This window comes from Salvelinus fontinalis, chromosome 12 (genome assembly GCF_029448725.1).
Source record: "Salvelinus fontinalis isolate EN_2023a chromosome 12, ASM2944872v1, whole genome shotgun sequence".
Lineage (NCBI taxonomy): Eukaryota > Metazoa > Chordata > Actinopteri > Salmoniformes > Salmonidae > Salvelinus > Salvelinus fontinalis.
Genome location: NC_074676.1, coordinates 24,189,055 through 24,202,509, shown reverse-complemented (window position 1 = coordinate 24,202,509; position 13,455 = coordinate 24,189,055). Strand labels below are relative to the sequence as shown.

Here is a 13,455-nt window from a genome sequence, read left to right as displayed (position 1 = left end):
ACAGTGCTGTCCCCCTCTCCCACCCGCCCGCCAACCACACGTCCATGCTGTTCATGAATAATCCAGGCGGGCCGACGGGCCATTGCACTCAGCTGTGTGGGGGAAGATGCAAGAACAAAAGACAGGCAGCTCACAGCAGCCATGACTGAGCAGACTGGGATGAGAGGACAATGGCCAGCAGTGTCAGTACAGACCGAGGCAGACTGGGATGAGAGGACAATGGCAAGCAGTGTCAGTACAGACAGAGGCAGGAGGCACAGACTATAGTAAATCACGTTTGTATATCTAGGCGCTTGCTCTCATCACTGCTGCCATGCTAAATACAAGAGCTGGGATCTCTGCCTGTCCGCTTACGTCTACAGACCCAAGAAGAAGAAAAAACATCACCAAAAAATACTTAATCTTTCCTAGCAGATGTGTGGTTAGTTGTAGGAAACAATCTCTTTACCAGAATTCTTTCCTCATCTGCCACCAAACGTAAGGCCGGAGAAGAGCATTATTAAACCTGATTTAAAGGTGATAAATACTAAATGGTGTAAGGGGGAATTTTTCATGGACACCAGTGAGGGTGCCCTTGGTCCTGCTCTAACGGCAGAACCCACGCCAAGTTGTTCCGTTCCTGTCCAGTTCATACCTTACAACAGCCTGAAAGTATTTGACATCTCCAAACACACAGAGCCGTCCGGCCCCGGCCGTGTGCAGGCTGCAGCAGATGTGCCTGGGCCCGGTCCACAGAGGGGGCTATTGTATCTGCCCTGGCACCCTGTAGAGAGGCTCTTCTGACAAGGTGCTGAGGATTGTCGATCTGATGCCATTTGGCAAGGATGACACTAACTGTCCGACTGCCAAGTTCAGCTCACAGGATATACACTACTGGGCAAAGCTGACTGACCTACCACTTTCCTGATAGTACACTGTAGCACAGTGACTTCCATTTGTTCTGCTGGGGAGTTTTTAGAATAATTTGCATATGTTATCCATTCTCACAAAAAATGTAACTTGTCTTGTCATGAGATATTGTACAAGGATTTGAACAATAAACATTTGGTGTAATATGGCATAGCTTACTATAAATGTCCCTTTAGGAATGGGCAGATAAGATATCTTAAGAGTACAGACCCGAAGGGTGAACCTTAATTCCTGCAGTTAGGGAATGCTAAATAGTACTAGTTTCCCATGTTGGCCTCGTGCGTTAGTTGGAGGCATTGACCGCTGATGTTGATGTTTGGTTAAAGTGTGGCATACGGCTGCAGCGTAACTTAGGAGATGTTTGACCTTAGTCCTTCCATGTGACTTGCGGAAGTGTGGGACTCCCCTGGCTTAATAAGGGATGGAAAGGGCAGCTTCATGGTACAGCCGCCCTGCCCTGTGTCGTCAGTTCTATGGAAATACACACCTCTGTTATTCACACTATTAGACTTACCTGTTAATGTGGGTTGTGGTTCTGGAACAGATTGGTATGAGGGGAAAAGTCATGGTAGATTTCTGTCAGTTTGGAAATGGGAGCCCACAAATAATTGAATGACATTCTAAAAATTATAAATATTTCAACAGCATTTTTGTGATGAACATTTTTATAGATTATACCTTTTTTTTTGTATGCACACAAGCCTACAAAATGTAGGTCTAAGCTTTTGTTTTCCTTTCTTTTGATTGTTTGTTCGAAAACCCTCTAGCATGAACAACTGTCCTGGGAAATGTAATCCGAAGATGAGAGAGAGAGAAAAGTAGCAAGTCAAGGATGGCCCCTGTGTGCTCAGACAGAGCTTTTAACTGGAATGCCTCATTTTGGGGGGCCTTAATCTTCACATAAGGGAATGTATGGGCTAAAAGGAACCAGGAGCAGCTTCCTCATGAGCCAGGAAGCATAGAGCTGGGAACTAATGACATATGCTTATGAAGGTGGAGAAGGAAGCAGTGGATAAAACGGGGTCAACTTCAGAATGGACTGACCTGAGTAACAGTGATTAGAATTAGAATATGATGTGTGCACGGTGGCGGGGATGGGGAGGGGAGGGTGATTCTAACGCTTGGCTGGGGGGGGGGGGGGGTGCTTGCCTCGAACCAAAGGCACATAGTGACTGAGGGGGGTGTGGTGGTGGTATGGGGTTCTGGGGGAGGTGATTGCACAGCTAAGACTGTAAATCCTGAGCTGTGCTCTCGCCTGGGGGCAGCCAAGCTGTTTATCAGCATCTCCGTTTGAAAGAAATCATTCTCCATTGCAGTGCTATCTGCCTTGACCTACTTCTGGAGCGCCTCTGACTTGTTGCTTGGCATTTTGGTCAAGACCGTTACCACTTTAGACAGCGTCTTGAGGTAATAGGTCCTGAAGGCATGGCTCTTCTGTTGCTCCTATTTACTTGATGCTTTTTTGGTTGATGACAGTTAATTAGTGGAAACCTGAAGCAGACATTAGTTGAATCCTGCCCCACCACTTCATCTGAAGGGCTGGACAGATATAGGTCAACATAACTAATGGTCAGTTTTATATCAAAAGTGTCCATGGCTTTGTGGGCTGCCTTGTGCTTTGTGTTGCGATGGTTGGCTTGTGTGTTTGGTGCTATTAAGAGCGCTGAGGGTGATGGGGGGAGAGTGCAAAGCTCGCTGTGGAGTTCAGTGGAAGAAGGGGTGGGGGGGAGGTGGGGTGTTGAAAGAGAAGCTGTTTATTGGCTACACGCTACAGAAACTGCTTTTGGCTGTACTGCATGACTGGGCATTTGTGACAGCTAGAGTCCTGCTTGCCACATCTGCCCCAGGCACTGTGCATTCTATCAGTCAGACTGGAATCAATCACTTTCCACAGTTAAGCTAAAGAGCCTGTTTCAAGGCCCACTGATTGTCCTCTGTTTGTCTTAGTGCTCATAATATAAGGGAAATGTTACATGGAGCCCTTTTTGTCTTTTTGTGTTAGCCATCTCACCCTAGTCTGAGAACACTAGGGAAGTGAAAGTGACTTATTTTCAGATGATTTGGAAACAATTCCTAATTTCTGAGTAATATATGGCTGTGCACAGTCAGTCAGTCAGTGATCATGCTGGGTCAAAAGAAGTGATAATCATTCTGTGGACCATCTATCGCTCTGTCTCTTTCGTTTTGTCCTCTGAATCTAGGGCACAGGCTCAGCATCAACAAAACTGTCCATTTCAGCTGGAATAAAAGGGCAGTTGGCACCCAATGTGTTCAAGTACACGGCAATACCTGTTGGTTAGACTTCCAGTGTTTTAATTGGCCATTCGGTGAAAGTAGGTTTTTAGGCTATTTCATTGGCTGGTTTAGGGCCCCATAGCTCCCCGTGGGTCTGTTTGATTCCAGGGGAGCTCTGGACAGTACAGTGGGATACTATTACCTTGTTTAAGGCCAGGATATCAGCCTCACTGTTCCAATGGCTGACTAGAGGTTGCCACTTTGGGACATAGGAGGTCCCACGTGGCCTGGGTTATTGGCTTAACCAGTGGCTTATTTAGGTCAGTTTTATGGCTTGAACATCGGAGGGTCAAGCTCATTCTCATATCAATACAGGTAGCCTAGTGGTTAGAGCGTTGGGCCAGTAACCGAAAGGTTAGATTACATTTACTCTAATCAACTTCTGGGGAGATAAAAAAAAAAAAAAAAAAAGGTACTCATTACACTTACATTACAACTGTGTGTTGTTCCAAAGCAATAACATCAAAACAGCAATGCTGCAAGGTTGATAAAAGCAGTGGTTCCCAAAGTACGATCTGCAGCTCACGGAGGTACAGAAGGGGGTCCAGGCCAGAGATTTTATTTAATTATTATTGTTTTTTTACATTTCATTTTTTTAAATATCAATATTGCTAGCAGATTAAACAAATTTGGCCAAGTGGTATGTGGAAAAGTTGCAGATACAATGTAATATTATTAATATACAATATACCCTTAAATGTGACCGACTGACTTGATTTGGTCTTTTTTTACATTGGATAAAAGTAAAGACTCAGAGCTAGAAAATGGTATATCATACACTACAGTTGAGGAACAATGGGAAAGCAATTCTCCTTGGAAAGTTGATTAACTTGTAACATCACTTTTGAGAAAAAGTCCCTTGAATTTATGGTACCTACTGGAGAGCGCTTCTTTGTCAACACCCATTCAGCATCATTCACACCCTTTTAAGCTTTAGCCCCACCCATCTCTAAGGATTCACGTGTGAGGCTATGGACAAAACAACCAAAGATTTCAAGACTAAAGGCTGGTTTATACTACGGATGTGTTAGTAAATGTAATCTGGAGTGCCAGAGTGTGCTCTAGGCGTTCGTCAATTCAGAGCGTTGTCAGATTGGTCGTTCATAAATTCAGAACATTTCGCTCTCGGAGTGCACACTGGACACTCTGGCTGAAAAGTAGGGATGATCTGAGCGTTCTGACCTAACAGCAGCAGTCAAGCACCCAGCTAACGTTGGCTAGCTTGCTAGCTACTTCCAGATACAAACGAGAGAATGGCTTACTCTGACCATTTTTACTCTCCATAGCAGAGCTGGTTAGGCTGTTTTTATGTTATCCAGAGCGTTGGTGACTGCAACTATGCTGCTGGCAACAATTTAGTTATTCGTCAGCTATTTTGCGCTCTGTTACACTCAGACGAGAGTGCTCTGATATTGGAGTAGATAGACGTAGCTGGTAAATTCGCTCTGGCTATCGACAGTTGTTGCAGTGACATCATAAACATTCTATTGAAATAGTTAGTCTTTTGTTTAGACATGTAGCTAGCTAAACAATGAGCTATAATCCCAGCTCATAATGTTACTACCCTGCATGAATTTGCAGGTAGCTAACCAACCAGGTTCAATGTTAGCTAGCTAACATTAGGATATAACTACCAATACAAATAATATTACTACACAGGCCTCCCGAGTGGCGCTGTGCGGCTTCGCTGGGTTGTGTTTCGGAGAACGTACAGCTCTCCACCTTTGCCTCTGCCTCTCCCGAGTCTGTGTGTGTGTGTCTCTGATACACGTAACATTTCTACTACGTGATATCTTTCAAAAAAGCCACATTAGAAACTACCTACACATACTGACCAGCTCATAATATAGACCGAAGTGTGCTACATGGCAGACCAATCCGAATTCCTCTTTCGACATGTCCAGCCAACTCATTATCTCAGCCAATCATGGATAGCGGGACTTTTTCCATGGCTAAACCAACTAGGCCCGTAATTTAACAATTGTATTCATATTTACAGATGGCATACATGTTTGATATTAAGGCACATGAAAGACCATATGTTCCAGAAGGCATTTCTGCCCCAAAACTAATTTTGATAAAAATATTTCAAGACTTTTTGTGCACAGTGCGTACAGAATTATCTTGGGTTATTTGAGCATAGCGGTCAGAATATTGGTGTGGAGGAAGGAGTCTTACATGCTCACATCAAGCACACAATCTCTTTTAGGCTTTACCTTAAGACAAAAGAAGGGAAAGTGTTTTTCATAGAAATATTTTCTTTTTTTGATAAAGATATAGTACACACTGTTCTCTACCGGGCTGCGAAGAGCAAGTGCAAGCTGATGAACTTAATTGCTGTGGACACAGCATTCAGTTAGCAACCACAGAGTAAATACTGTGTAATCGATGAGAATAGAGCCACAGCACAGCTTTCAAGATGTGTGCTGATGTAGTTTGGAAATAGTTTGTAAAAGTGATATGCTATGCCTAGTTGATTTTCATATGCTTCAGACGGGGCTTTATTTGGAATGGCATGAAGCCCGAGACTGCCTGGCTGTCACCCCGAACACTTGACTCATACATAATGTCAATGACCTCAGTCTTCCTATTTATCCTGTTTTGCTCTCCAATTAAATGTGTAGCCTAATTGATGACTAACGTAAGGCTCATCCTTTGCAGTCCTTTATACATTAGTTACCAAAACACTTTGGATTGTGTCACACAAACCCAAGGCTTTTCATTTAGCATGTTTAGAATTCCCACAGGGACCAGCACAAAAAAATAATTGAAATGTATGTACTCTGTACTGTAAGTCGCTCTGGATAAGAGCATCTGCTAAATTACTCAAATGTAGAAAATGCAAACCGAAAGCACAGTTTAATATGCTAAAACTGCTTGGTCATAAACATTTAATAATTTTACACATGGTCTCCTCAGTGATCTAATGCTCTCTCTGTTTTCCCCTGACAACAGTATATCAAGATCCCCGCCCCGTCCCCAGAAGCCCCAGATGCACTCCGGGTCTTCTCCTTCTACCTGTCCAGTGATAGCAAGGACAAACCTCAGGCCAGCTTTGACTGCATCCACCAGCATGTCTCAGGGTAATCCCACTCTACTGTTTCAGTCAACCACAGATGGAATTCTAAGCCAGTTCACAGTAGAGCTGGGACGATAAACCAAACATTTTCGACACCGACCATACCGATCACTTATTGTAGACATTTTGCTGATATTGTATATTACGATAAGTAGCCTATACTAGAGAAATGTAAAATAGGAAATGAATTACGTTTGCTAATATGGGTGATTGTTAATTGGACAATTGATGGCTACAACCATCAAACTAGTAGTAGTAGGTTAAAGGATAATTTTAAAGAACAGTGGTGCTCATTTTTATTAACTTATTGTATTTATTGTTATGGCATCAATTCAGGCAGTTTATCATGATATGTATTTGTGCCCATATCGCCCCAACTAGTTCAGTCAGATTGGGACCACAGGGAATTTTGAGACACTGCTCTCTCTCTCTCTCGCTCTATCTTTCATTGCTAACGCAAGTAACCCTTGTCCCCATGTGACTGACCGCTAGAAACCAATGACAGCTTATCCCAGACTGTTTTTCTTACCATGTATAGTTCAGTCTTATTTTTGAACTACTCATAACCTCTGACCTTTTGAAGTAAGCACTATTTGTTGAGGTCTTGTTTTTCATTTGAGTTACTGTAAGCACCTATTTAGCGTGCTGTGTTCCTGAAGTTTGAATGCTAGTGTATTAGTATTTCATATTTTATTAGGATCCCCATTAGCTGTTGCTTCAGCAACAGCTACTATTCCTGGGGTCCACACAAAACATAAAACATGACATGGTACAAAACATAAATAGACAAGTGCAGCTCAAGGACATAACTACATACATTTTTAAATGGGAAAAATTGACAAAGTCCTGTACTTACACAACAGAGGGACCTACAGGGCCTTGCAAACGTATTCATATCCTTGGATTTCTTCACATTTTGTTACAAAGCAGAATTAAAAGTTACTTGTCATTTTTTGTCAACAATCTACTCAAAATACTCTGTCAAAGTTCATTAATAGAAATGACATAACTAAAATATTCAGCCCATATGTTCAGGCATGTCTAAATTAGTTTAGGAATAACATTTGTCTTAAAAAAATGACATAAGTTACATGGACTCACTCTGTGTGAAATAATAGGGGTTGACATCATTTTTTTGAATGACTAACCCTTCCTCTGTCCCCCCCCATACATAGTCAGTCAAGTATTGAATTCCATGCACAGATTCAACTACAAAGCTTCATGAAGAAGGGCAGTGATTGTTAGATGGGTAACAATAACAAATCAGACATTGAATATCTCTTTTAAGCATAATCAAGTTAATAATTATGCTGTGGATTATGTATTAAACCACCCAGACACGTCAAAGATACAGTTGTCCTTCTAAACTGAGCTGCAGGACAGGAATGAAACTGCTCAGGGATGTCACCATTAGGCCGTTGGTGATTTTAAAACAGAGTTCAGTGGCTGTGATGGGAGAAAACTGTGGATGGATCAACATTGTAGTCAAATCAAATCAAATCAAATTTTATTAGTCACATACACATGGTTAGCAGATGTTAATGCGAGTGTAGCGAAATGCTTGTGCTTCTAGTTCCGACAATGCAGTAATAACAACAAGTAATCTAACCTAACAATTCCACAACTACTACCTTATACACGCAAGTGTAAAGGGATAAAGAATATGTACATAAAGATATATGAATGAGTGATGGTACAGAACGGCATAGGCAAGATGCAGTACATGGTATAGAGTACGGTATATACCTATGAGATGAGTACTGTAGGGTATGTAAACATAAAGTGGCATAGTATAAAGTGGCTAGTGGTCCATGTATTACATAAGATGGCAAGATGCAGTAGAGTATATAGAGTACAGTATATACATATACATAAGAGATGTGTAATGTAGGGTATGTAAACATTATATTAGGTGGCATTGTTTAAAGTGGCTGGTGGTACGTTTTTACATAATTTCCATCAATTCCCATTTTTAAAGTGGCTGGAGTTGAGTCAGTATGTTGGCAGCGGCCGCTAAATGTTAGTGGTGGCTGTTTAACAGTCTGATGGCCTTGAGATAGAAGCTGTTTTTCAGTCTCTCGGTCCCTGCATTGATGCACCTGTACTGACCTCGCCTTCTGGATGATAGCGGGGTGAACAGGCAGTGGCTTGGGTGGTTGTTGTCCTTGATGATCTTTATGGCCTTCCTGTGACATCGGGTGGTGTAGGTGTCCTGGAGGGCAGGTAGTTTGCCCCGGGTGATGCGTTCTGCAGACCTCACTACCCTCTGGAGAGCCTTACGGTTGTGGGCGGAGCAGACGCTGCTGCGCCTTCTTCACAACGCTGTCTGTGTGGGTGGACCAATTCAGTTTGTCCGTGATGTGTACACCGAGGAACTTAAAACTTTCCACCTTCTCCACTACTGACCCGTCAATGTGGATAGGGGGGTGCTCCCTCTGCTGTTTCCTGAAGTCCACAATCATCTCCTTTGTTTTGTTGACGTTGAGTGTGAGGTTATTTTCCTGACACCACACTCCGAGGGCCCTCACCTCCTCCCTGTAGGCCGTCTCGTCGTTGTTGGTAATCAAGCCTACCACTGTAGTGTCGTCCGCAAACTTGATGATTGAGTTGGAGGCGTGCATGGCCACGCAGTCGTGGGTGAACAGGGAGTACAGGAGAGGGCTCAGAACGCACCCTTGTGGGGCCCCAGTGTTGAGGATCAGCGGGGTGGAGATGTTGTTACCTACCCTCACCACCTGGGGGCGGCCCGTCAGGAAGTCCAGGACCCAGTTGCACAGGGCGGGGTCGAGACCCAGGGTCTCGAGCTTGATGACGAGTTTGGAGGGTACTATGGTGTTAAATGCTGAGCTGTAGTCGATGAACAGCATTCTCACATAGGTATTCCTCTTGTCCAGATGGGTTAGGGCAGTGTGGTTGCGATTGCGTCGTCTGTGGACCTATTGGGTCGGTAAGCAAATTGGAGTGGGTCTAGGGTGTCCGGTAGGGTGGAGGTGATATGGTCCTTGACTAGTCTCTCAAAGCACTTCATGATGACGGAAGTGAGTGCTACGGGGCGGTAGTCGTTTAGCTCAGTTACCTTAGCTTTCTTGGGAACAGGAACAATGGTGGCCCTCTTGAAGCATGTGGGAACAGCAGACTGGGATAAGGATTGATTGAATATGTCCGTAAACACACCAGCCAGCTGGTCTGCGCATGCTCTGAGGACGCGGCTGGGAATGCCGTCTGGGCCTGCAGCCTTGCGAGGGTTAACACGTTTAAATGTTTTACTCACCTCGGCTGCAGTGAAGGAGAGCCCGCAGGTTTTGGTAGCGGGCCGTGTCAGTGGCACTGTATTGTCCTCAAAGCGGGCAAAAAAGATATTTAGCCTGTCTGGGAGCAAGACATCCTGGTCCGCGACGGGGCTGGTTTTCTTTTTGTAATCCGTGATAGACTGTAGACCCTGCCACATACCTCTTGTGTCTGAGCTGTTGAATTGCGATTCTATTTTGTCTCTGTACTGGGACTTTGCCTGTTTGATAGCCTTGCGGAGAGAATAGCTACACTGTGTGTATTCGGTCATGTTTCCGGTCACCTTGCCCTGGTTAAAAGCAGTGGTTCGCGCTTTCAGTTTCACGCGAATGCTGCCGTCAATCCACGGTTTCTGGTTTGGGAATGTTTTAATCGTTGCTGTGGGTACGACATCGTCAATGCACTTCCTAATGAACTCGCTCACCGACTCAGCATATTCTTCAATGTTGTTGTTGGACGCAATGCGGAACATATTCCAATCCGCGTGATCGAAGCAGTCTTGAAGCGTGGAATCAGATTGGTCGGACCAGCGTTGAACAGACCTGAGTGCGGGAGCTTGTTGTTTTAATTTCTGTTTGTAGGCTGGAATCAACAAAATGGAGTCGTGGTCAGCTTTTCCGAAAGGGGGGCGGGGGAGGGCCTTATATGCGTCGCGGAAGTTAGTATAACAGTGATCCAGAGTTTTGCCAGCCCTGGTAGGACAATCGATGTGCTGATAGAATTTAGGGAGTTTTGTTTTTAGATTAGCCTTGTTAAAATCCCCAGCTACGATGAATGCAGCCTCAGGGTGTGTGGTTTCCAGTTTACAGAGAGTCAGATAGAGTTCGTTCAGGGCCATCGATGTGTCTGCTTGGGGGGGAATATATACGGCTGTGATTATGACCGAAGAGAATTCCCTTGGTAGATAATGTGGTCGACATTTGATTGTGAGGAGTTCTAGATCAGGTGAACAGAATGACTTGAGTTCCTGAGTGTTGTTATGATGATCACACCACGTCTCGTTAATCATGAGGCATACCCCCCCGCCCCTCTTCTTACCAGAAAGATGTTTGTTTCTGTCTGCGCGATGCGTGAAGAAACCAGCTGGCTGCACCGACTCCGTTAGCGTCTTTTGAGTTAGCCATGTTTCCGTGAAGCAGAGCACGTTGCAATCCCTGATGTCTCTCTGGAATGTTACCCGTGCTCGGATTTCATCGACCTTATTGTCAAGAGACTGGACATTGGCGAGTAGTATGCTAGGGAGTGGAGCGCGATGTGCCCGTCTCCGAAGCCTGACCAGGAGACCGCTACGTTTGCCCCTTTTACGGCGTCGCGTAGGCTCCCCGGCTGGGATCAGGTCCATTGTATTGGGTGGAAGGCAAAACACTGGATCCGTTTCGGGAAAGTCATATTCCTGGTAGGAACGGTGGTTAGTTGACGTTACTCGTATATTCAGTAGTTCCTCCCGACTGTATGTAATGAAATCTAAGATCACCTGGGGTACCAATGTAAGAAATAACACATAAAAAAACAAAATACTGCATATTTTCCAAGGAACGCGAAGCGAGGCTGCCATCTCGCTCGGCGCCGGAAGTAGTAGTAGTAGTGACTCCACAATAATGACTTAAATTACATAGTGAAAAGAAGAATACACACATATACAAAATAAATAGAAAACCTGCATCTTGTTTGCAACAAGGCTCTCTAAAGTAATACTGCAGAAAAACACTACAAAGGAATACACTTTGTCGGTGCAAAGGAGGACAGAGCACGTCCCCATTCTCATCGACGGGGCTGTAGTGGAGCAGGTTGAGAGCTTCAAGTTCCTTGGTGTCCACATCACCAACAAACTAACATGGTCCAAGCACACCAAGACAGTCGTGAAGAGGGCACGACAAAGCCTATTCCCCCTCAGGAGACTGAAAAGATTTGGCAAGGGTCCTCAGATCCTGAAAGTTCTACAGCTGCACCATTGAGAGCATCCCGACTTGTTGCATTACTGCCTGGTATGGCAACTACTCGGCCTCCAACCGCAAGGCACTAGAGGGTTGTGTGTACTGCCCAGTACATCACTGGGGCCAAGCTTCCTGCCATCCAGGACCTCTATACCAGGCGGTGTCAGAGGAAGGCCCTAAAAATTGTCAGAATCCAGCCACCCAAGTCATCGACTGTTCTCTTTGCTACCGCACGACAAGTGGTACCAATGCACAAAGTTTGATACCAACAGGACCTTGAACAGCTTCTACCCCCAAGCCATAAGACTACTAAATAGCTGACCAAATAGTCACCCAAACTATCTGCATTGACCCCTTTTGCACTAACTCTTGACTCATTTAATATGCTGCAGCTACTGTTTTATCTATCCTGTTGCCAAGTCACTTTACCCCAACCTATATCTACCTCAATTACCTTTTAACCCTGCACATCACCTCGGTACTGGTACCCCCTGTATAAAGGACAGTTATCGTTACTCATTGTTTATTTATTTATTTGCCTATTTTTCTCTGCATTGTTGGGAAGGGCTGTAAGTAAGCATTTCATTGTTGGTCTACACCTGTTTTTTACAAAGCATGTGACCAATACAATTTGATTTGATTCTGAAAGTAACACACACATTGTTTGACAACATAACCATTATAATATTACCCAGTTTGAAAAAGTTAAAGTAATCGGAGTACGTAACGCATTATGTGAACAACTACAAATACCTAGGTGTCTGGTTAGACTAAACTCTCCTTCCAGACTCACATCAAACTTCTCCAATCCAAAGTTAAATCTAGAATTGGCTTCCTATTTCGCAACAAAGCATCCTTCATTCATGCTGCCAAACATACCCTTGTAAAACTGACCATCCTACCAATCCTCGACTTCGGTGATGTCATTTACAAAATAGCCTCCAATACCCTACTCAATAAATTGGATGCAGTCTATCACAGTGCCATCCGTTTTGTCACCAAAGCCCCATATACTACCCACCACTGCGACCTGTACGCTCTCGTTGGCTGGCCCTCGCTTCATACTCGTCACCAAACCCACTGGCTCCAGGTCATCTACAAGTCTCTGCTAGGTAAAGTCCCCCCTTAGCTTGCTGGTCACCATAGCAGCACCCACCTGTAGCACGCACTCCAGCAGGTATATCTCTCTGGTCACCCCCAAAACAAATTCTTCCTTTGGCCGGCTCTCCTTCCAGTTCTCTGCTGCCAATGACTGGAACGAACTACAAAAATCTCTGAAACTGGAAACACTTATCTCCCTCACTAGCTTTAAGCACCAGCTGTCAGAGCTGCTCACAGATTACTGCACCTGTACGTAGCCCATCTATAATTTAGCCCAAACAACTACCCCTTCCCCTACGGTATTTATTTATTTAGCTCCTTTGCACCCCATTATTTCTATTTCTACTTTGCACATTCTTCCACTGCAAATCTACCATTCCAGTGTTTTACTTGCTATATTGTATTTACTTCGCCACCATGGCATTTTTTGCCATTACCTCCCTTATCTCACCTCATTTGCTCACATTGTATATAGAATTATTTTTCTACTTTATTATTGACTGTATGTTTGTTTTACTCCATGTGTAACTCTGTGTTGTTGTATGTGTCAACTGCTTTGGTTTATCTAGGCCAGGTCGCAGTTGTAAATGAGAACTTGTTCTCAACTTGCCTACCTGGTTAAATATAGGTGAAATAAATAAATAAAAATTACTTTTGTAACGCGTTACCCGCAACACTGCACATGTTTCGGGTAACGGTGAGATCAGGGAATGGTGAGATCAGTGTTTGTGGTCATTTAGGGGTCAAAGGTAGCTCTGTGCTGCTCTGTTTGCACCACAGCTCATAGGCATCTTCACTTGTTGTACAGCTTAATGCCATAGGATGTGAGGAATGAGCATGAGGACAGAA

At 44.2% G+C, this 13,455-nt stretch overlaps 1 protein-coding gene across 1 annotated transcript in view; it reads left to right on the top strand.

The window, feature by feature from the left end:
* Positions 1–13,455, top strand: part of LOC129867021 (RNA polymerase II elongation factor ELL2-like) — a 53,371-nt gene that overhangs the window by 14,210 nt on the left and 25,706 nt on the right. Inside the window, exon 3 of the mRNA XM_055940121.1 lies at positions 6,160–6,287. Within this exon, the coding sequence (XP_055796096.1) occupies positions 6,160–6,287 (128 nt within the window). The remainder of the gene's footprint in view (positions 1–6,159; positions 6,288–13,455) is intronic.